Source organism: Cervus canadensis, chromosome 8 (assembly GCF_019320065.1).
Source record: "Cervus canadensis isolate Bull #8, Minnesota chromosome 8, ASM1932006v1, whole genome shotgun sequence".
Classification (NCBI taxonomy): domain Eukaryota; kingdom Metazoa; phylum Chordata; class Mammalia; order Artiodactyla; family Cervidae; genus Cervus; species Cervus canadensis.
The window spans coordinates 71,129,794-71,155,809 of record NC_057393.1 but is presented as its reverse complement, the minus strand read 5'-3'; the positions used below and the strand labels follow the sequence as shown (position 1 = coordinate 71,155,809).

Genomic DNA, 26,016 nt, shown 5'->3' with positions numbered 1-26,016 from the left:
ACACTACAGGGAGCCTGTTACTTGACAACAAGTCAGAGCAGCCCTTCCCTTACCAGCCACAGGATACTGGACACGTTGTGTCTGGAAGTTACATCTGTGCATTACTGCTCCTGGATGCAATGCTTAATGGTGCTGCCCAGGAAATGGCAGGGCATCAGCTCAGCCTCCAGGCAGAAACAGACTCTTCTTGCCAAGAGTGCTTTTAGTACCACTTCCACCCCCAGAGCCAGCACAACAACAGATCAAGGTGGAGAGAAGGCTGCTGCCAGAGCAAATCTGGGCTCTTGGGGTGGAGTGACACAGGGAGACTGACACGGGAAGACAATCCCACACAGATTTTCATTCAAAGGAGGTGGCCGGCGTTTTGCAGAACTGAGTGAGGGGAGGCATGGTTTTTCATAGGAATTAAGTGATAAAAGACTGTAAATTTCAGACTGTGTTCTAAGAAGGCACAGAAGCAGACTGAGACCTACCAAGAAGCACCTAAAGCAGTGGGAGTCATGAAGGGAGAAAATCATCTCCTAGAATAGACCACAACACTGTGTAAATGCTGGAAGAGGATCCAGAGACTCTTGCCATGGGATTCACACTGAAGAGAGATTATCACTAGCATAGAGGTGAGGAAGCTAAGATGGATATTCTGAATCTATTAATATTCAGATGCAGAAGTGTTGCTAGAGACAATTGTATTCCATAGATGTATGTGTTCAGACAGTCTCAGAAAAATTGGTTCTTTCCATCAAGTCCTAAGTTTAGAGAACAGTTTCTCAGCTACATAGACATTCATTATTCAAGTCAAAAGCCTAATGTCCATAGTGAAACAAAAAAAAATGTGCCATTTAAACCAAAAGTTTAATTCTACTACTACATATTGTCTAAATCACTTGCGTTCAACTGGTAGTTTGTAGTAGAAACCCTCCCAAATTGTAGTCTATGTAACTGAAGTTTAAATAGATAGGAATTCCTACCTACATAGGTAGGAATGAAGGTCATACCTTGACTACTGGTTAGATTACTCAGCAATTTTGTCCCGCTCATGACATATACCACCAAAGACAAATGTCAAATGCATAAACAATATTTTTCATTTTTATTGCTTTAACATATGTAGTTTCAGTTGAGCAAGTTATTAATAAACTACACTGACATGAGTTAAAATAAATAATGTTTCACATAATACTGCATAATTTCAAAACAAACCCAGTGTTACATGTGTGAAATAAATGAAATGCAATGAAAAATATTAGTTTGATTCAGTTAAGCACAAAAGACATGCAGAATCTCAAACAAGGAATATTTGGGCTTCTATGTCAATGTCATGAGGGTATTAAAGAGCTTTATCTAATCCTGGATAAATAATTCATTTTTATTGACTGATGAAATTGACCTCAAAGATAAATAATGACCTGATAACTCCACAAACACTTTTGCCAAAGTTTATCCATGGCCAAACCATAAAAAACTTCTTCAAATTGGCTGTTACTATAGTGGATGGTTCACTCAGCCCCATTCTGCCTTCTGCATAGCAGAGTGAGGCATGGAAGCAAAGTAGTTTGAAACCCCTCAAATGCCATTAAACTTTAGTTCTCAAGATATTGCTATGATAAAGATGACTATTATCAACTCCTTGCTTTTATTTCATCTCAGACTGTCTTAATTTAAATCTGCCTTCATCCTGACTTACCATGTGCACATTACCTTCAGAAATGTCACTATGTTTAAACTATCACATTTGTTTCCTAAAAAAGTACATGCAGTAAAGTAAGTGACTGTTTTTGTTATTGTTGTGTTTGTCTTAGTGTTGCCAGGTTGCTATGGAACTAAAAATAAAATCAAAATGGAAAGCAGAGGCATATGGAAATCTTTCACTGGAAGTTTTAATTTCTACTTAATAACCCAACAACTTGCCCAAGAAAATTGTGCTTTAGAGTCCCAACTATTAAATACTAAATTGGGCATAACATATAGCTACTTCTCTTTTCAGGGATGTGTTAGTCATGGACATCAAAGAAAAATCTTTATGCTGTCATTCAGATCCAATGAAATTTTCTTTGGAGGAATTTTACTGCACAAGGTCAGCTTTCAAAATCAGAAGCATAGCTTAACCCGCAAAGGCAGTTGCTGACATTCTCATATTTATATCTCATTGTATACTAGCAGACAAGAATAGAGGGTTATAATGGTATAAGATTTAGCAAGCAATGGAAAATTATCTCTATAATATTTTTAAAATTAATTTTATCTTTAAAGCCTCAAGAAGACAAGTTCTCATTAACTGAGAGCATGAACTAAATTCCTAGACTTCCCCCTTTCGCTTCATGAATAAACATTCCAATCCAAATTTGATGTTAGAAACCCAGACCAAAGAAACTTGTCAGTCTCAGCTAGACTATCAGTGAATATCACAGAGAGCTTCAGATAATTCATGAAGATTGGAAACTGATGTGACATGTTGAGGACTGGCCTAGGACTGCATAAGACATGGCTGTCTGAATAGGAAAAAAAAAAATATATATATATGTATATATATATATATGTAACTTCAGGTTTTGAACTATTGATGTAATTATTAAAAGGGCACTTTAAAATGTTTAGAGATGCTACATATTTTAGGACCAAATACTCAGAACAAACAAATAAGCATTCTTCTTGAAGATGCAAAGGAAAGAAAACTTTAGAATTAAAAAAATATCTCATTTGGAATGAAAACAGAGGACATGAGCAGAATTAGTATTCTGCTAGTACCATTTAGATGGCTGCTATAATATATGTCCTACATTGAAGAGATGTTTAGAGATGGTTGTTAGAAATCTGAGTCTGTTTTAAAAGAACTTCCTTCTGGAGCTTCCTTTTATGACAGTTGGGAACAGTCACCATCATTCTGAGGCACCAGGTACTCAAAAGTGAAGACCCAAAATAAACACATTCACACTTAAAGGAAACATTTCTGACTCCACTTTAAGAAAGACCAGGAAGTTCACTACCCCAGGCCTGAGAAGGGGAGATATAGCAAGCAACAGGGGCAAGAGGGAGGGTCTAGCCTTCAGTTGTCTTTAGGAAGAAGGACCATGTAAAGTTAAAGAACTAAATTTGCTTACAGTCAGGCACATATTGTATCCATTTTGTTACCTCTATAAAGAAGGAAATATACATTTCCTATGATTCAGTCAGTTTGGAAACTTTAGCTTATTTCAGTAATCCTTGGCTAGTCCTCCCATGGGATCCACAACTTTAAACAAATAAATACATATTAGCAGTAAAGAAGGAAAGAAATGGTGTCTACAAATGTTTGTCACCAATTGATGCTAAAGATGAGTTTAAACATACATCTCCATGGAAGATTTCACCTCTGTGGAAATGAAGGTAATTTGGTGTTTTCATTTGATTTCAGATCCACATAGATGAAATATTCATTCCTTATATACCTGACAGTCTTTGTTCAGTTATTAGAGGTGATAATATCCAGTTAATTACTTATATACCTATCAATGATGTGGGGGTGTATGTATGTATATGTGTGTGTTTGTGCACAAAGTTTTGATCCCTTTGTTCTTACATAGGAACCCAGCCGGCATTTGAAATGTGTATCTCATTTTCAACTGAAAAATCCCATCTCATTTTCCAGGAAGTCTACTGTGGTGGCTAAAAGTTCAGACTCTACATTGCAAACAAATTTTAAAGCCAGTGAGTTTTGTAGCAAGATCCATATCCTTACTTTCTTTATCCAAGGAATAGAACTGATAATGTTTATCTCATAGGGTTATTGAAAAAAATTAAATAAGGTAATAGCATTTAACACAGACTTAGCTCATGGCAAGAATCAACTGTTTTGTTATCTGATGTATCCTAAGAACCTAGGGCAGGGCTTGGAACATCAACATTGCTCAACAAATATTTGTTAAATATATAATATCCTGATTCACTCTGATACTGGGAAGAATTTCACCCATCATCAGCCTAGAAAATTGTCTGGATTTCTGCTTCTCATCTTGCAAACAGTATCACTAATTGATCCTCAAAAGTTACACAATGTGTCCTCCTGTCCCGACATGACTTCATTCCAAACTGCCAAAGACAAGTGCCCCGTCTTATCCTTAAAACCTTCCTGAGGAGGAGGTTGCCAAATCTTCCCAGAACTCTTTCTCTCTCTGGTATAAAAGTTCACTGCTTCAGCAACTACCTTTCTCATTCCCTTCTCCACCTCTGTCACTTTCCCACTTTCTTTTAACTGCTCTGTACTTACTGATTTTTTTCCTCCAATTTGTTCATTTTGAAGGTCAGTCCTTGGGTTTTGTTCTCTTAAACCAGTGGGAGTTTTTGGATGCTAGAAGCCAGCCTATAGCCATGAACATCTCATCCCACAAGCTACATAAAGGCCAGATCAAACCATCTATCATCTGAAGGTAAGACTGGGTTCCCCTTAGAAGTGGTTCTCTCAATTAGAATTACTTTCTTTAGCAACGTTCAAGAATAGGTCCTATCTATCTTGGTGGGGGAAAAAATTCACAGGTAAAATGATGAACATAGGAAATTATTCTTTCTTTTGCTTTAATAGAAAACATTTCTTGTTCACGTAAATTAGTTAAAATGGCAAAAAATGCATTTAAAATTTTAATTCTTCTCTCTCATTTTTAGATGTCTAGGATAGCATTAACACCTTGATTAGGACATCTTCAGTTGCTAAACCTGGTTTTAACAACATCCATATTTTTCTATTCTAATAGACCCAAAGAACCAAAATGAAAACTTTAAACTACTTTGTGGATATACTTTTCTGTCCTTAGGCCTGACTTGTTTATTTGGTAGTAAAACAATGCAAAATACTAATAATAAAGATATTCTAATGGAATGGGAAGAGAGTTATGAAAAAAAATGCTACAGGGTTTTCATCTGATTAAATGTTGCTTTCTGGCATGTGATATATAAATGAAAAATTATATATAAATATACATTTCTCAGGTTGCACTTTTTTGTTGACTTAAAAAGATTTATTAAAATAATATGCAAGTTATTTTCTTTTAACTGGATGCCCTTCAATTTTCTGACCAAGTCAAATAAAAATATTTCTGACTTTCACAAACAGAAAAATGGTTGTTTGATACCTAAATATGCAATAGACAGACAGTCTTAACAAAAGGCAGGCTGACAAAAGAAAGTATGAATTTCGCTCAATTTGATATTCTGGTGCTTGCTTTGCTGACCTAGAAAATTACAGTGACAGTGAAACAATTCTGCAGTGAGTTCACTAGAGAAGGCTAAATATGACCAGGAAAAGTCTCCATCTCATTCTACTCATTCCACCACTATAAAAAGATGTGTATCCATGGGAACCACAATCCCTAACAGGGAAGTGTGGATTTGACACCAAAAAAGGTAAGAATGTTTTCTGGAATGGGGGAAAAAAAAAAAAAAACAACACACAATGGATAACACCATTGGGATTTTAAATTAATAATTTTAACTAGAATGCTATTAATCAATTGATATATGGGATGGACTCCTAAAAGGTGATGAGAGATTTTTGGTGAACGGACTAAGAGGAAAGTACATTATTAGCGGGTAATTGACTGGGATGAACATGCCTGACTGTCATTCTGGTAGCAATCTGTTAGCAGTTAATAGGAAGCTACAAGCTCAAGGATGATGAGATGCAAAGACCACCCTAAAAGTAAAGGTATAGGAAGCCACTGGAAATACCTCTACTGTTAAATGTTAGTCTTTTCAGCTGCTCATTAAAATTTGAGGAGCACTGATTATTAGATTTGAGGCCCAAATTGGGTACTTAGCTGTGTGTACCCAATTTTGTCTTGTTTTAATGTGACTTGAAAACTGACCTCCTTTGAAGCTGTTAAGTGAGCAACATTGTCAGCCTGATGAAGCAGGCCTTTCTGTTTTAGTCGTGGGGGTACTTACCCTTCATACAGAAGGAATTTTACGGGGAACATATATATCAACATTGATAAATTAAGAGATTTGCAAAGATCAGAGGCAGTTTTAAGAATATTGCATTTTTAAGAATATTGCATCTAATAAATTCACAGTTTTCATTCACGTCATAAGACAAGTACAAAGAGAATAATGAACAAATTTCCTTAGAAATGTAGTGTTTGAATTTTTTCCAGACTCATTTATTGGGTCCATTAGAAAGTAAGAAATATTTTAATTTATTAATTTCCACTTGTGATAAGTATATTGGAAAGTTTTATATTTATCACCTTTCCAATTTGATGAAAACCTTCCAGTTTTTCAACTAAAAATTCTTTAGTAGATTATAATTTCACAGACCTTTGCTACCTTCTGATTTCAGTTCAATGTTTGCCAGTGATGCTGGTGGCTAATCAGGTTGGAACTGTCATTCTAGGTGATATATACCCTCTCCTCCCTCTCAAAGAATTTTTTCCTACATAAATTGATTTCACTAAAGGAAAAAGGTGAGTTTTGATTAGCAAGATAAAGCAAAGGTATCATTAGAAGAAGAACAAATCTCTGTGATGCGATTTAAAAAGGTTATGCAATCACCATCATTAGGAAATTTCAGTCATCCCCCTACAGAAGAAGAGCTCAGTTATAAATATATACACCACCTTCATATGAACTGATTATATTCATTTAACTATGTTTTCTAATGTGATGATTTGTTAATATATTTGCTGCTAATTTTGCTTATAAGTATTATACTATTAGCAGGCTTGAATTGAATTAGATTGTGAGATGCTGCACACTGCGGGAATTGAGTCAGGTGGACAGATGTCTTTCTCAGCTCTGCACATCTTGTTCTTATTGCATCTTTGATTACTGCAGCAGGCATTACTCCTGGGACATTCTCCAAGGTAATTTTTTTTAATTATTAAGTTTTCCTTAATTATAGTTGTTTGCTTTAAGCTAAACTGGCAATCCATCTACTTTGAAGAGGGGGACTTTTTCACATCTCATTTTGGGTAAAGAATCATTTTTTAAAGCTAGATACAGAGGTTATTTGATAATCATATAATTTCAAGTTGTTTATGTTGTTTTGGCATCCAGTGCTGCATCCTAAACTCAAACCCGTGGAAAGCTGGTGTAGAAGCAGACAGATACTAGATTTTCTAAACGAGACTCATTATTCTTGAGTGTGTGGCTTTAGGAGCGAAGATATACTAGTTTGGTAATTTTTAAATAAATTATTTTCTCACTTCTTCCTGAGAGAGTGTGATAGATGTAACTCTTGTAACGTCCTCTTAGAATAGAAAATGATGGCAGCATTTCAACAAAGAAATCCCCTGTTTTGCCTCAATTAGCTAGCTAGTTTTGGAAAACAATTATTTGGATTCTCTGATTCCTTTATGCACTGCTTTTTCTTTTAGGGAGTAGACTCTGTTCAGAATAATTATTGTGGGCCAGTGCATCCTCAGTTTTAACTATGCATACTGTGCATACTGGCCCACAGGAAGAAGTTTATAGTTTTTGCTCATAGAAAGTTTACCTACTTAAGCCCAGGAAACCGAGCATTGTGGAAGAAAAACATAATACATTAAAATGAAAAGTTTTCATTTTCCTCATAATTTATAATGACCGATTAAATGCCTTCTCCAGACCATTTGCTCAACAGATTCATATCATGCTCTCAACTTTTATGTATCCTTATGTTTCACACATTCTTTTACCCAAACTAGTCCTCCTATCATCAACTTAAGTTGTATATTTAAACTTTACCTTGTCAAACTATGATGACATGGTTGTTGAAAAATTCATTAAAGGTGATTTATTACAAAGTGAAGTCATAGTTTTGGTATAATTTTTATAGAGTAGAATAGGAAATGCATGTTTGAAATCCTGTGAATGGGAACTCTATGCATGAAAAAAGGTAAAACTGAAAGTTGACTCTTCCAAAGAGAGATAGGAGGAGAGAGAGAAGCAATGCACTCGTCTCTGAAACTGTTACAACATTCATTATGAACTCAACTAGGAATGAACAATGATGGTTATAAGTGACCTGAATGACTTTTATTTTAAAAAAATGTTATCAAAATCACTCCAGCTTCATTACCTTTAACTGTACTTCATAGTTCAGTGGTACAATTTGCTCATATTTTTTGACTTATATTTTACTCAATGCCAAAAGGATTCTCAAATTGGTCTTTTCCTGTTAATTATACTTACAAGCTGATACAAATAAAGTTTTAGAGAACTCTTTGCACTTCTTGTATCATAACTCACTTGGGGATATAGTTAGATGCCCATATCCCCAATGGAGGATAACGCTTCCTCCATATATTAATATGTATTCTGGTGAACCTTCTTAAACCCAAAACTCAATGTGCAGAACTGTTGAACACAATGGAACCCTGAAACACACACATTTGTGACATGAAAACTCTTAACTTTTATAATATTAATTGTTTCATAAATAATCAAGATAGACATTGAAAATCCAGAAGTAGCTTGACTGCCCATACCCGGTTAGTTTCTGATGGATATTAGCCCAAACAGTTGACAGTAGATACAAATATCTAGAGAATGATCCCCCTCCCGCCCTGCGCCCCGTTGAAGGAATAACACATCTGCCAGGTTAGATGAGATAAATACGTATATAGAGGTTAAATTGGAAAGTATTTTTATGAAAATTTTTGTTTGCATTGAAAACCAATTCAAGAGCTTATGGCAATGTTTTAATTCAAAGGGTGAATTTAATCAAAAAGACTGAGTATACTTAACCTATTACAGATGAACTTGAGAAATGAATGTAAGATATTCTGTGAAAGGAAAGGCTGAATGACACCTGGATATTTCATTCATTCAATAAGCATATGTTGGCCATACAGAAATGACAATGACGAGATCCCAAATATATGTTGCTCATGTGGGTTAGGGTTTCAACGTTTTACATTATTTGTGGGTTAAATTCTAAGTTAGTAAACTTACAGAACTAATCAAGTGTGAAAATAAAGGAGTGTGTTTAGCCAGGACTTTGTAATATACACACTAGCGTAGAACAGTGGTTTCAGTAGACTTGTCTTCCTCTGAATTCACGCATGACTTGCACTGGGTGGATCTTTTTCTTTGCTGAGCCTCGTCTGACAGCTGCATAAGTTTCCTCTGGTTTCTCTCTTTTAATCAAGGGCTTTTTTGCAGGAGCCTTCATTCTCCACATCACAACTGGGTGCCGGGGCCCAGTGGGACTCTGAATTCGGATGATCTTGGTTGAGGCAATGTAAGACATTTTCACTGTTTGCACGACAGCATTCATTAAATTTTTGGCTGCTTGGATCAGGGAGGTGACACTGTCCAACTGTAGGGGGAATAAAAAAGCTATTATTTGAGAACATAATCAGGAATTTAAAGAGATTTAATGTTGCAGAAAGTGAAATGTGTGACACTTGTTTTTACCCCAGAAATGACAGTTATTCTATCTCAGAAATGAATGAGTTAATTCATGTTTTATGTATCTGTGTAAATTATCACATCAATCTATGTTAATCATTTAGTTATCCATCTGATGCATAAATAGATCCATATTCTATTTTCTAACATGATATCTTAGGTTAATTTTTTTTCCTTGGTTTTCAGTGAACTCTATTCTATAGCTTCTATATCATATCATAAGGACTAGATGGTTACAGCTTTCTTTGTCATGGATCTCCATTTTTCCAGGATTAATGTTGACCCCTTGTATAAGAGATGACTATCTACAATAAAAGCTCTATCATGTATAAGTAACTTAGTAAGAACAACTGAAAAGTCTTAGGGAATTCATAGTCTAAGATAAATAATATATACCTTTACATACATGCCTGTAAACCACTAATTTCCATGAATATTTCCCAAATAATTCCACCTAAAAGAGTCTTTTAAACACAGAATGATTAACCTATCATGCAGAATATTAAAATAGATAAAACCAAGGCCTTATAGTCAAATCTGGTTTAAATTCCAGGACTGTCATTTAATAATATAAACAAATCATTTAATTATCTTCATTCTAGTTTTCTCAGATATTAAATAGGAAAGAAGTGTTTATTAAAGTTAAATAACATATATAAATAACTTCATAGAGTGGCTGTCAGTTATTAAATATTTCCTTTGTTTCTTGTGAAGGTTGAGAAAATTGCTTAATCATATACTAATGACATTTCTAAAAGAAACTTTTCCCACATGACTCTATTTTGTAACTGTTTTGTTTTCTGGGTTGTTCACAAAAACAGTCTCTGGACAAAATGAGGTGATATTCCTAGAATCTTGCAAAATACTTTAGGGCTAGCCAGGCTGGTTTGTTCTTATATAACTAGTGCTTCCTCCATTATTTTAGTCTGGCAGATTGTCATCCACAGCCCGTTCACACAGGAAGATGTGCCCCTCCCGTCACCTCTGTGATGTGCGCTGTCAGGGCTGAGGCTCAGACTGCGGCTCTGTAGATGCTGAAATCCATCAGCAGCTGTCTGGCCTAAGTACTCTACCTTTGCAGTTCAGGGAGTCTCATCTCACATACAGAATAAATGAGTGAAGCAAAGTAGTAAGCTGAGGTTATGTGCCTGGGGCAGTGGTCTAGCTGGCTGCTTTCATGGGAGAAAATTTAATTAGCTCCATTATATGCCCAGCCTGAAATCCTTGAAAAAGGTAACACCAAACAATATGTAATTTGAGAGGCAGTGATACCTGGAAATTACACTCTAAGTCTTTTTACTTATTGAAGCCAGGAATGTAAAATCTGTGCATGTGGCAGGAATGACATTTTTTTTTTTTAACGAAAATTAAATAAGATTTCATGAAGCACTCACACTCAAATGTTTTTTCTGTATTTCAGAAAACATTTAGAACTTCTGAATCTGTACACAACTTTAAATAAAAAACAACTAGACTTTGAATAAAATAACACACTTTGTTATTAAGGTTACTCTATGGACACATTGCAGGCTAAAATCTGTTGTTTAATAATTAGTAATTTTCATTAAAGGCTTCCTGCAGCTAGTTAGATTCTGAAAGTCATTTTCAATCTCACCATAGGAAGAAAAAAGTTTTTCTAAATGACAAATGAACATGAATAGTAATGAGGATCCTTGGTAATTTTCTCCTTCAAACATGAAACTCTTTGGTTTATTCCAAGGGCTCTGTGCTATCATTGAGTCTTCCATAGAAGGTCCTAGTGATCTGCTGTCATTCAAGATTTCACCAGGGGCTCTGGTCTTCCCACCCTGAAACTTATATTTTCTCCTTTTGACTCTGTAATCTTGTCATGTATAGATTGTATTTATTTTATTTTCTTTTAATTTTTCCATATGAGTGTGTTTTATATATAAACCTATTCTTGAAGGATGGTGAAATTAAATTTGTGTCTTAAAATGTGGAAATCAACTTGTCTTCTTCCCTCACTGATTCAGCAAAGCTTTGTCTGTACCATTGTGTTCTCTTATGCTGGCCTCTGACAATTTATTTTAGAATCCTAAATGACTGTAGTAGGATTTCTCCTCCAGCAGGCTGAAAAAAACACAGGACAAATTATCCCCCTAGGAGAGCATGAAGACTAGTTTTGCAGACAGATTAGGACAATTGCTGAAAGAATATTGTTATTTCAATAGGAAAGCTCGTGAGACATTCTATGAGGATTTTTGATGTCCAAGAGCTATGTGCATTAAGATGCCTGCCTTTCTGCTATAAGTCAAATCACAGGGCACACAAGCAAGGGCACAGACCAGCCAAGCACACGGTAGGAAATTTTGTTTGAGGTCCAAGCAGTGCCTCAGGCGTACTCATAGAGAATAACTGCACAACTTCATGTCTGCAAAAGAAAAAAGTATTATAAGCCCTCTTACCAGGCTTACTTTAATGAAAAATCCTCCAAGGGAAGAATTCAAAAGAATTCTCTTTGTGAAAACAAAGCATATTTGAGTAAGGTAATTCATCACTTTGGGATTTCTGTGTTCAACTTAACAAAATTTTCTGAATTTCACAAATGTACCTGTGCAAATGAGAATGTTATTTTATTTTAAAGGCTTGGTGGAGTAAACCATTCAGACTATAAAGCTCAGGTCCAAAAATTCTCTACCATTACAAATAACTTTGATCAACTGTAAAGACTTCTAGGCAAATGTAACCTGAAATATGTGCCATAAAAGGAACTGTTTTTCCTAACATCTGGTAACACTCTTCTCTGATCTAGATGTAGTGTTTTTGATCAAGGTATCAACTGAGAAACAAAACCGCATCTAAGGCCCTCAAACCTCCTATGGTTGTATGTAAGTATCTGCATGCAAGTACATATAAGCAGGTTCCTGTTGTCTTCTTTCCATAAAAGTGGATGGGGTTAAAAAAAATAAGTTATCAAAGAGGAGTTTGACCTACATTAAAGCCTCTGATCTATATAAATAGACATACCTATATTCCAACCATAGTAAATAGGAACATAGCCACTCTTCCTAGGGTAGTGACTTGTGCTTATTCTTACTACACTGGTCTGGGTTCAAAATAAATGAACTTAATTGATCTATTAATATCACAATAAGATCCTCAATACTGTCTATGTCCAAAAGTAAACTGGACACAGTTCATAAATTCTGCCTTTTTTTTTTTTTTTTGAGGATCTAGTTGAATATAGAGATTATGCCCAGTATCAGCTTTTACTAACTGCAAGGATGTATTTTGCAAATAATCAAAATTTAGAATATCTAAATAGAGTCCTTCTCAATATTATCATCCTGTAGGAATCTTACTTTTATTGTAATGTCTCTTTTGTGCTTTGTGACATATACTCCATGATCTCAGGTAAACTACAGTACAGTTCTGTCCAGATCTAAGCATGTTTTCAGACAAAAGGCTTGGTTCAACTTAGAGATGTATCTGCAAGCCTTTGTTGTGGAAAAGGAGTTTAACAACAACATAAGATATGGTTTTTTTTCCTCATAAAAGTGCCAAAATTTTTTACAAAACCCAAAGTTAAATACCTGTAAATGTAAGTCTTCCACAAATCCATCAGGGTGGGATGTTTGTTGGCAAATCCTTGTTCAGATCTTACTGTAATTATTGATAGTTACAAGAAATATACAAGAAAGACATGCTAGTCCGTCCTTCCTTCAACTGTTTACGTTCCTCATCCATGTTCTGTCAGAACACCAGAATGCACTGTACTTTACTACTCTAACGCCCCGCATTCTGGATACAAGGTCTTTATCAGAAATGTGTTTTGCCTGAGGTTTCTAAGCTGCACTCCACTGATGTGGGGCCCATCCCTTGCCCCTGGGCTGTCACCTGGGGAAGGCACAGTTAGCTCCCCACCCCTTGTGTGAATTGCCATGGCAACTACTGCTGCTAGACTTCCTGTTGTTGCCTGGAAAAATACACTTCCTGTCCTATAACCTTCTAGGTAAACTGGTGCCAATGTAGCCTATGAATTCTCATGAGTCTCAATGTTTACCTGAACTTGTACACCCCCAGTGGATGCTGCACCTGCACCAAAGCAATCCTTGAAAGGCAAATGTGTGTGGTTTGGCTCCAAGTATAATAACAGCTTATAATAATTGCTAATATCTATTGTGTGCTTCCTATGTGTTTGTACAGTTCTAAATAGTTGACATCAAATTAACTCAGTAATACTATGAGGTAAGTACCATAATTATCTCCATTTTAAAGATGAGGAAACAAAGGAGCTAGAAGGTTTCGTAGCTTTCTTAAGGTGATACAGCTATTAAACAGAAGACCTGGAATTTGAGCCAAAGCAGTCTTGTTCAAATACCTAGTACTTTTACCTATTATACAACCCTGCCTCTTAGTAATATGTCACTTGCAACATGTATTTATTTTCAGATATAGCATGGTTGAAGAAACTGTACCATTAATATAATGTATAAAATTTTGAAAAATGCTATCTAATAACTTTTTTAGAAAGGTTATAGAATTTTTTCAATTATAGAATTTATAGAATTTTGGTATTAAGAAAAATGAGAGTATCTTACTTGTAAGGTATTTTTTTAGGATGGTGGTTTGATTGTGTTTATGCTATCATTTTCCAAGCAGCATTTTCTTGAAATAGCAAATAGAAATACTGAGTCATCCTCATAAGTTCCAAACAGTTTAAAGACTTTCAATGTCACTCTCAATAAACATATCAATAAGGCAAAGTTAAACCATAAACAAATCATATTATAGCTTCTAGGACATGGAATTATATAACATTTATTTCATATTTAAAATGTAAATATAAACTTTTTTTCTGATTATCAAACAAAATTAAATTTGTTTGCCCTGGTTTTGAAATAGAAACCGAGATCTGGTCCCCTGATTTTGGGGTTTCTATTTAACCCTTAGTTACTTATAAAGTGTTCAATTCAACTATTTGGAAACAAAGTCAGCATAGGTAGTATTAAAGAGTATTATGTATATGTGTTGGTAGATAATAAGAGATATCTTAAATATTTCTTAAAAACAAACATCAATAGTCTTTCTAACTTGTGATCTAGTAATGGTAGGTGTACACCATAGGAAATGTTTAAATACATATTTGTTGGCAAAAGTGCATCTTATAATTCAATATGTTTTTAGTATCCACCCTGAACTTTTCCTGACAACCTAATTTTATTCCAATACCTGCTTAACACATGTTTCTGAACAGATTTTTAGAGGAATGGCCAGAATTGGAAACATTCTCCTTTTTCAGGTGCATTCAAAAATGCTAAATAGCCAGACTGGCTTAAGGGGAAAATCAAATAAGGGGCTTTGTTAAGGCCAGTCAATGTGGGGTTAAACATCCAAATTTAAATTGTCAAGCTTATAATTGAATTGAGAAGGCGGTGCCTTCTTTGAAGATTAAAAATTATTCCAATGGGCCACTGATTGGATTCATCTTGTATATGTGTCCTTTACCAATTCTCCATGAGAACATGACAACAGAAGAAAACAACTTAAGTTGAAAGGGGAAAAAATCAATATGTGGAATAACTAAAGAAATTTAACACTACTGAGAGGGCCAGACATGAAATCGAATATAACATTTATTCAGTTATAATATTGTCCTGTCAAAAAGTATTCTCAAGTCTTACTGTTTTCTAAAGCATATATTCCACACCAAAAACATTATGTTACTTTAAAAGGAAATAATCACAAACCTAATACCAATCCAGGTGGCTACTTAGAATGCTGATTTAATTATATTTGAAATGGCCTATTATAAAAATATGATTGGTGATGTTAGTGATTGGCTATTCAGCTGTGAGGCACTGGAGCAGCAGCTGTGTGGTGGTGGAGTGACTGGGAAGAGATACCACACGTCCAAGGACAGAGAATCCCCAGCAAGATGGTAGGCACTGGACCAGCAGCTGCGCGGAGCTGGAGTGACTCTGAGGAGATACCCCACATGCAAGGGCAAAGAAGTCCCAGCAAGATGGTAGGAGGGGCGAAATGACATTTAGAATCAAACCCCATACCTGACAGAGATGTTCAGAGGGCTCAAACATACCTTGGGCACACCAGGACCCAGAGACCCCACAGAGACTGAGACAGAACTGTGTTTGAGTGTCTCCTGAGAAGGTATGGGTCAGCAGAGGACTGCTGCAGGCACAGGGGCTCTGGGTTCAGTAGACCTGGGTATGGCATAAACTGTCTTGGAGGAGGTTGCCATTAACCCCACCATAGACCCGCCAGAACTTACACAGGAATGGGGAAACAGACTCTCCGAGGGCACAAACAAAACCTTATGTGCACCGGGAACCACAAGACAGGAGTAGTGGCCCCACAAGAGACTGACCCAGACTTGCCCGTGAGTGTCCAGGAGTCTCCAGTGAAGGCATGGGTCTGTAGTAGCCTGCTGGCTGGTTGGGGGTGAGGAGTGTAGCAGTGTGGGCATGGGATCTTCTGAAGGAGTTCACCATTATCTTCATTATACACACCATAGTTTGGCCTAAGGTCAAATAGGGAGGGAACATCCATCTAAAGAAAACTGGATTAAAGACTTACCAAGCATGGTTTCCCTATCAAAACAAGACAAAGTTTCCACCTCAGTCAGTCTCTCCCATCAGGAAACTCCCATAAGCCTCCTATCTTTCTCCATAAGAGGGCAGAAAGACTGCAAACCACAATCACAGAAAACTAACCAATCTGATCACATGGCCTTGCCTAACTCAATGAAACTATGAGCCATGTCATGTAGGGCCACCCAAGAAGGACCAATCATGGTGGACAGTTGACAAAACGTGGGCCACTGAAAAGGGAATGGCAAACCACTTCAATATTCTTGCCTTCAGAACCCCATGAACAGTATGAAAAGGCAGAAAGCTATCACAATGAAAGATGAACTCCCCAGGTCTGTAGGTACCCAATATGCTACTGGAGATAAGTGGATAAATAGAACTCTAGGAACAATGAAGAGATGGAGACAAAGAAAAACAAAACCCAGTTGTGGATGTGATTAGTGATGGAAGTAAAGTCCGATGCTATAAGGAGCAATATTGCATAGGAACCTGGAATGTTAGGTTCATGAATCAAGGCAAATTGGAAGTTGACAAACAGGAAATAGCAAGAGTGAACATTGACAATTTAGGAATCAGCAAACTAAAATGGACTGGAATGGGTGAATTTAACTCAGATAACCATTATATCTACTATTGTGGGCAAGTATCCCTTAGAAGAAATGGAGTAGCCATCATAGTCAACAAAGAGTCTGAAATGCAGTATTTGGATGCAATCTCAAAAATGACAGAATGATATCTGTTTGTTTCCAAGGCAAACCATTCAATATCACAGTAATCCAAGTCTATGCCCTGACCAGCAATGCTGAAGAAGCTGAAGTTGAACAGTTTTATGAAGACCTACAAGACCTTCTAGAACTAACACCCAAAAAAGATGTCCTTATCATTATAGGGGACTAGAATGCAAAAGTAGGAAGTCAAGAAATACCTGGAGTAGTGGGCAAATTTGGCCTTGGAGTACAGAATGAAGCACAGCAAAGGCTAATAGAGTTTTGCCAAGAGAAGGCACTAGTCAAGCAAACACCATCTTCCAAGAACACAAGAGAAGACTCTACACATGGGCATCACCAGATGGTCAACACCAAAATCAGATTGATTATACTCTTTGCAGCCAAAGATGGAGAAGTTCTATACAGTCAGCTGAAAAACAAGACTGGTAGCTGACTGTGGCTCAGAACATGAACTCCTTATTGCCAAATTCAGACTTAAATTGAAGAAAGTAGGGAAAACCACTAGACTATCCAGGTATGACCTAAATCAAATCCCTTACAGTGGAAGTGATAAATAAATTCAAGGGATTAGATCTGATAGACAGAGTGCCTTAAGTAATATGGACAGAGGTTCCTGACATTGTACAGGAGACAGGAATCAAGACCATCCCCAAGAAAAAGAAATGCAAAAAGGCAAAATGGTTGTCTTAGGAGGCCTTACAAATAGTGAGAAAAGAGAAGCCAAAGGCAAGGAGAAAAGGAAAGATATATTCATGTGTATGCAGAGTTCCAAAGAACAGCAAGGAGAGATAAAAAGCCTTCCTCAGTGAGCAATGCAAAGAAATAGAGGAAAACAATGGAATGAGAAAGACTAGATATCTCTTTAAGGAAATTAAAGATATCAAGAGAAATGGGCATAATAAAGGACAGAAATGATATGGACTTAACAAAAGCAGAACATATTAAGAAGAGGTGGCAAGAATACACAGAACTATACAAAAAAGATCTTCACAACCCAGATAATGATGATGGTGTGATCACTCACCTAGAGCTAGACATCCTGGAATGCGAAGTCAAGTGGGCCTTAGGAAGCATCACTACAAACCAAGCTAGTGGAGGTGATGGAATTCAGACTGAAATATTTCAAATCCTAAAAGATGATTCTGTGAAAGTGCTACACTCAATATGCCAGCAAATTTGGAAAACTCAGCTGTGGCCACAGGACTGGACAAGGTCAGTTTTCATTCCAATCCCAAAGAAAGGCAATGCCAAGGAATGCTCTACCTCACAATTGCACTCATCTCACATGCTAACAAAGTAATACTCAAAATTCTCCAAGCCAGGCTTCAACAGTATGTGAACTGTGAACTTCCAGATCTTCAATCTGGATTTAGAAAAGGCAGAGGAACCAGAGATGAAATTGCCAAAATCTGCTGGATTATGGAAAAAGTGAGAGAGTTCCAGAAAAGCATCCACTTCTGCTTTATTGACTATGCTAAAACCTTTGATTGTGAGGATCACAACAAACTGTGAAAAATTCTGAAAGAGATGGGAATACCAGACCACCTGACTTGCCTCCTGAGAATTCTGTATGCAGGTCAAGAAGCAACATTTAGAACTTGACATGGAACAACAGATTGGTTCCAAATCAGAAAAGGAGTACGTCAAGGATGTATATTGTCACCTTGCTTATTTAACTTATATGTTGAGTACATCATGAGAAATGCTGAACTGGATGAAGCACAAGCTGGAATCAAGATTGCTGTGAGAAATATCAATACCCTCAGATATGCAGATGACACCACCCTTATGGCAGAAAGTGAAGAAGAACTCAAGAGCTTCTTGATGAAAGTGAAAGAGGAGAGTGAAAAAGTTGGCTTAAAACACAACGTTCAGAAAACTAAGATCACGACATCTGGTCCCATCACTTCATGGCAAATAGATGAGGAAACAATGAAAATAGTGAGAGACTTTATTTTGGGGAGTTCCAAAATCACTGCAGGTGCAGTGCATGGTTGCGGCTGCAGCCATGAAATTAAAAGATGCTTGCTTCTTCAAAGAAAAGTTATGACCAACCTAGACAGCACATTAAAAAACAGAGACCTTACTTTGCCAGCAAAGGTCCATCTAGTCAAAGCTACGGTTTTTCCATTAGTCATATATGGATGTGAGAGTTGGACTAGAAAGCTGAGTGCCAAAGAATTGATGTTTTTTAACCCTGGTTTTGGAGAAGACTCTTGAGAGTCCCTTAGACAGTAATGAGTTCCAACTAGTCCATCCCAAAGGAAATCAGTCCTAAATATTCATTGGAAGGACTAATGCTGAAGCTGAAACTCTAATATTTTACTCACCTGATGCGAAGAACTGACTTATTTTAAGAGACCTGGGTGCTGGGAAAGATTGAAGGCAGGAAGAGAAGGGGGCAACAGAGGGTGAGATGGTTGGATGGTATCACTGACTCAATGGACATGAGTTTGAGTAAACTTGGAGTTCATGATGGACATGGAGGCTGGGTGTGCTACAGTCCATGTGGTGTCAAAGAGTCGGATACAACTAAGCAACGTAAGTGAACTGATTCTTTAATGATGATGGCTTAAGTGCAATTTATTAACTGAGGAACTAGTTTTCTGTAACATTTAGACCCCAGCTACTAGTTACACAGTTTTAGAGCAATTAGTATATTATTCACTAAGTAGTGCTAACAGGAGTGGGCTGGGTTTGGCATGCTTCTCTGACCATCCGTTTCAACCTGTGTTTTTCTCTCCAGCATCAGACAGAATGCTGAGATATGCCCTCTGCAGAGGCATCTACTGATAATACTCAACCTGACATCTTGATGACATCTGTGATGAAAGTAAGAAAGCACTATTGTTGATCCTAGATCCTACACTCATCTCTTGTGTGACCAAAGGTAAGGAAAAGTTAGCTTGTGTGAAGCTAAAAATTCAAATGGCATCAGTTTTCAATCCCTGCAAGGATTTTCTATTTTATAGACCTTCTCATGTTTCCATTTTTATAGTTTGCCTTGTTCATCATCATTCTATCATTTTAACCCCTCTGTTAGCAATAGTAAACATTTCTTATCTTGCCTCTCTGCTACAAACTTCCAGTAGAAGACAAGTGTCCATGTCCCCAGCACTGATCTATAAGTTACTGTCTTAGAGAAGCCCCTCATTGGACAGATGGGTTTCTAGATAAATTAATGGCCACCAATCTGAAGCAAACAATGTTTTTGTATCTTTAGCCAATTGTTACACCTGTTCTATGCAAATACTATTTCAGTCTTCTACTCTAATCAAACTTTTGGCACCTTGCATTCTCATCTGTTCTACAGATTACTTCACTTAAAATGTAAAACAGACAAGAAAGTAAACAAACAACAAAATAGTAACAAAAACAGAAGCAGCAAAATGAAACTGTCTGATCTTGTCCTGAATTCTTGTCCACTTTTATTAAAATTAAAGTTCTCTCTTTCTCTCTGCAATTGATATTTCTTAACTATACTCTAGATTCTATTCCATCTCTTCCATCTGAGATTTTGCACAATTACTAATTCTTTTCTACCAATGCATCTTCATTCTTTTCCTTTCTTGTATCTCTTAATCATATACCCCTATCTTGTGTCTCCACCCTGTTAATTACTAGTTTATTCTCTATATCTGAGAGTCTGCTTCTGTTTTGTTATATTTATCTTTGCTGTATTTTTACACTCCACATATAAGTAAAACATACGATGTCTTTCTCTGACTTCACTGCTAATATCCTACAGGTCCATCCATGTTACTGCAAATGGCAAAATTTCATTCTTTTATTTAATGACTAATGTTCTGTTCTCTTTACACATACCACATCTGTTTTATTCATTTATCTTTTGATAGACATTTAGTCTATTTCCATATCTTAGCTAATGTAAATAATGTTGCTATGAACATTGGGGTATATGTATGTTTTCAAATTAATGTTTTCATTTTCTTTGGATATATACTCAGTAGTGAAACTGCTAGATCATGTAGTAGTTATATTTTTAACTTTTTGAGGAGCCTCCATACTGTCTTCCATAAACTAATTTACATTCCCAACAATGTTGAACTAAGGATTCCTTTCTCTACATCCTCACCAACATTTATCATTTGTTGTCTTTGATAATAGCTGTTCTAACAGATGTGAGGTGGTCCTACCAATTTGCATTTTCCTAATGATCAGTAATGTTGAGCATCTTTTCATGTACCTGTTTGCCATCGGTATATCTTATTTGTAAAATGTCTATTCAGATATTATGCCCAATTTTTTTTAATATGGATTGTTTTGGGATATTGAGTTCTATAAGATATTTATGCATTTTGGATATTAACACCTATCCTTTTCAAACTCTTCCAAAAATTGCAAAAGAACACCCCCAAGCTCATTCTACACTGCCTCCATTACCCTGATACCAAATCAAACAAAGATTTCACTGTAACATTTAAGTATTCATGAAACCCTATCATAAAATACAACCAGACATTTTGAAAGATTTTCTATACTCCCTGACAATTTTTTTTCACTTCTTACTTACTTCTCAAGCAGTCAAACTCTTACTTTCACATATGTTTTCCCTTTTTTTCAGCTAGATATCTATCTATACATACATATATATACATATTAAATATATATGGTTTAATATATAATTATCTAGCATACTAGACATGTGTTAAATATAGAACATTAATATGTAATCTTGTATTTTTGGTATTTCATTTGATTGAGAATCAAGATCCATTGATTCTCATTCTGGTATAATATAAAAAATATAGTTTATTTAGCCTTTTTCTGTTGATTGATTTTGACATATTTGGTGGCTCTTACAAATAGAAATTTATAAATATTCCAGTATGTATATTTTGGAGAACAAATTATGAAATTTTGTTGGGTAGATGCTTGAGAGTATGATTGCAGAGCAATAAAAATGCATATATTCAGTTGTATTGGACACTTCCACAGATTTCCAAAGTACTCTTGTATTTTATATTTCCAGTAGCAATACATGAGAGTTCCAATTGTAACATATCTTCATTTGTGCCTTCTTCCCCATATTTTTCACTTTAGCTATTTTGGTAGGATTATATTTAAAATTTTAATTGGCACTTCCTTGATAATTAATGAAGTTGAGTATATTCTTATATATTTATACTAACCTGCATCTAGAGATGTTGTAAAATGCACTTAATAATTCATAGTTTCCCGGATTTTTAGATTTATTTTTAGTACACAAGCATGTCATGTATGAATAATGACAATTATATTTCTTCATTTTTATTTTGTCTGTTTTTTCCCTTGCATTAATACACTAGGTAAAACTACCAGTACATAAGTGATACCAGGTATTTTTTACACACTCATTGAAATGAGTGTGTCAAACTTGAATTTTACATACTCATTTCAGTCTTTAAATGTTGTCATCCTGTATTTTAATTCTAAATATATTGTGTATTTTTGAGATTAATCCTTTGTCTATTGCTTCATTTGCTATAATTTTCTCCCATTCTGAGGGCTGTCTTTTCACCTTGTGTATAGTTTCCTTTGTTGTGCAAAAGCTTTTAAGTTTCATTAGGTTCCATTTGTTTATTTTTGCTTTTATTTCCAATATTCTGGGAGGGGGGTCATAGAGGCTCCTGCTGTGATTTATGTCAGAGAGTGTTTTGCCTATGTTCTCCTCTAGGAGTTTTATAGTTTCTGGTCTTAGATTTAGATCTTTAATCCATTTTGAGTTTATTTTTGTGTATGGTGTTAGAAAGCATTCTAGTTTCATTCTTTTACAAGTGGTTGACCAGTCTTCCCAGCACCACTTGTTAAAGAGGTTGTCTTTTTTCCATTGTATATCCTCACCTCCTTTGTCAGAGATAAGGTGTCCATAGGTACGTGGATTTATCTCTGGGCTTTCTGTTCTGTTCCATTGATCTATATTTCTGTCTTTGTGCCAGTACCATACTGTCTTGATGACTGTGGCTTTGTAGTACAGCCTGAAGTCAGGCAGGTTGATTCCTCCAGTTCCATTCTTCTTTTTCAAGATTGCTTTGGCTATCTAAGGTTTTTTGTAGTTCCATACAAATTGTGAAATTATTTGTTCTAGTTCTGTGAAAAATACCATTGGTAGCTTGATAGGGATTGCATTGCATCTATAGATTGCTTTGGGTAGTATAGTCATTTTCACAATACTGATTCTTCCAATGTATGAACACAGTATATTTCTCCATCTATTTGTGTCCTCTTTGATTTCTTTCATCAATTTTTATAGTTTTCTATGTATAGGTCTTTCATTTCTTTAGGTAGATGTACTCCTAAGTATTTTATTCTATTTGTTGCAATGGTGAACGGTATTGTTTCTTTAATTAATCTCAGAAATATACAAGCAACTCCTGTAGCTCAACTCCAGAAAAATAAATGACCCAATCAAAAAATGGGCCAAAGAACTAAACAGACATTTCTCCAAAGAAGACATACAGATGGCTAACAAACACATGAAAAAAGATGCTCAACATTACTCATTATCAGAGAAATGCAAATCAAAACCACAATGAGGTACCATTACACGCCAGTCAGGATGGCTGCTATCCAAGTCTACAAGCAATAAATGCTGGAGAGGGTGTGGAGAAAAGGGAACCCTCTTACACTGTTGGTGGGAATGCAAACTAGTACAGCCACTATGGAGAACAGTGTGGAGATTTCTTAAAAAACTGGAAATAGAACTGCCATATGACCCAGCAATCCCACTTCTGGGAATACACACTGAGGAAACCAGATCTGAAAGAGACACGTGCACCCCAATGTTCATCGCAGCACTGTTTATAATAGCCAGGACATGGAAGCAACCTAGATGCCCATCAGCAGACTAATGGATAAGGAAGCTGTGGTACATATACACCATGGAATATTACTCAGCCATTAAAAAGAATTCATTTGAACCAGTTCTAATGAGATGGATGAAACTGGAGCCCATTATATAGAGTGAAGTAAGCCAGAAAGATAAAGAACAATACAGTATATTAACACATATATATGGAATTTAAAAAGATGGTAGTGATAACCCTATATGCAAAACAGAAAAAGAGACACAGATGTACAGAACAGACTTTGGGACTCTGTGGGAGATGGCAAGGGTGGGATGTTCTGAGAGAATAGCATTGAAACAAGTATACTATCAAGGGTGAAACAGATCAGGAGCCCAGGTTGGATGCATAAGACAAGTGCTCAGGGCTGGTGCACTGGGAAGACCCAGAGGGATGGGATGGGGAGGGAGGCGGGAGGGGGGATCGGGATGGGGAACACATGTAAATCCATGGCTGATTCATGTCAATGTATGGCAAAAACCACTACAATATTGTAAAGTAATTAGCCTCCAATTAATAAAAATAAATGAAAAAAAAAAACTAAAAAAAAATGATAATAATAAACATATTGTGAACTCAATGGGGCAATTGTAATATTATTTTATGTACAGTAAAATTACCTTGAACTCACGGTTTTCCTTCACCAATAACATTTAGCCAATCATCAAGGCCTTTTAGTAGAAAAGGAAGGTATTGAGAGGGTTAAACTATTACTACCCTAGAACAGGTCATTATAAAACTTGGATAACTGCAATATGTTTTTGAACTCTACCTCTGCATTTTTACTCCCCTCTAGTCCATTCTCTACATTAACACTAAAAAATTATCTATAAAGAAAAATCATTTCTTTTACATTATAGTGATGAATTTTCATTAGACTTTAAAATTTATCTTCATTCTAAAATTTTGTTAGCTTCCAAAAGCCTTAAATTATCCTGTCTATCCTGCTTAACCGAATTTATCTATTGCTTTTACATTATGTACTCCAGTCATACAAAATGAAACTAAACTATTTTAGTTTTTAAATACACCAACTAATAAAAATAAATGGAAAAATAAATAAATAAATACACCACATATTTCTCCTCACCTCTAAGCCTTTTCATAAGTCATTTTTTTTCTTTGCCTGTAAATTACCCCTCCCTTTTCATTAGAGAAACTCCTTTTCTTCCCTTAATATCACTTTCTCAGAAAATCATTCCATGATACCTAGACTACGATGGAAGAACTTGAACACAAACAATTTAGGAGGCTTCCCTGGTGGTTCAGTCAGTAAAGAATCCACCTGCAATGTAGGAGATCCAGGTTCGATCCCTGGGCCAGGAAGATCCCCTGGAGAAGGAAATGGCAACCCACTCCACTATTCTTGCTTGGGAAATGCCATAGATGGAGGAACCTGGTAGACTAGAGTCCATGGAGTCTCAAGAGTTGGACATGACTTTGTGACTAAACCACCATAAACAAAGCAATTTATATTTCATCTAACATTATAGCCATTTTAAGGTAAATAAGGTCCATGAAGAAGAGATAATACTATTATTTTCACCCTGTTTGATACAGGTTAAAGGTTACAGGAGATATTTGACACAAAAATAAATTACTTGAATTATTTATGAGTTTCCATCCATGTGTTTCACCACAAGTTTGAGAAGGAAATTTGGGTTTTGGAGCACAATGATCACCTATGAGACACAAGAAAAGAAGTTCTAAGAGAAGTTGACAGCAATGCAATCTTACCTCAGGGAACAAGAAAAATCTCAAACAACCTAACCTTACATCTAAAGCAACTAGAGAAAGAAGAACAAATAAAACCCAAAAAGTTAGTAGAAGAAAAGAAATCATAAAGATCATAGCAGAAAGAAATGAAACAGAGACCAAAAAAAAAAAAAAAAAAGCAATAGATTCCTAAATTTCTCTGATTTTTCATTGTTAGTATATAGAAATGCAAGTGATTTCTGTGTATTGATTTTGTATCCTAACTCTAGTAATTTTCTGATACTATCTTTAGGGTTTTCTATGTACAGTATCATGTCATCTGCAAACAGTGAGAGCTTTATTTCTTCTTTTCTGATCTGGATTCCTTTTATTTCTTTTTCTTCTCTGATTGCTGAAGCTAGGACTTCCAGAACTATGTTGAATAACAGTGGTGAAAGTGGACACCCTTTTCTTGTTCCTGGTCTTAGGGTGAATGCTTTCAGTTTTTCACCATTGAGAATAAAGTTTGCTGTAGGCTTATCATATATAACCTTTACTATGTTGAGGTAGGTTCCTTCTATGCCCATTTTTTGAAGATTTTTAATCATAAATGGGTGCTGAATTTTATCAAAGGCTTTTTCTGCATCTATTGAGATAATCATATGGTTTTTATCTTTCAATTTGTTAATATGGTGTATCACATTGGCTTGTGTGTATTGAAGGAGCCTTGCATCCCTGGAATATATCCAACTTGATCATGATGTGTGAGCTTTTTGATGTGTTGCTGAAATTCTGTTTGCTAAAATTTTGTTGAGG

At 35.9% G+C, this 26,016-nt stretch overlaps 1 protein-coding gene across 4 annotated transcripts in view; it reads right to left on the bottom strand.

Annotated features, from left to right (window-relative positions):
- Positions 1-1,068: 1,068 nt before the first annotated feature.
- Positions 1,069-26,016, bottom strand: part of CTNNA3 (catenin alpha 3) — a 1,829,362-nt gene continuing 1,804,414 nt past the window's right edge. For all 4 annotated transcript variants that reach the window (XM_043476813.1, XM_043476816.1, XM_043476814.1 and 1 more), the window contains one exon: positions 1,069-9,268. In XM_043476813.1, coding sequence (XP_043332748.1) covers positions 8,981-9,268 — 288 coding nt within the window. In that variant the 3' untranslated portion in view covers positions 1,069-8,980. The remainder of the gene's footprint in view (positions 9,269-26,016) is intronic.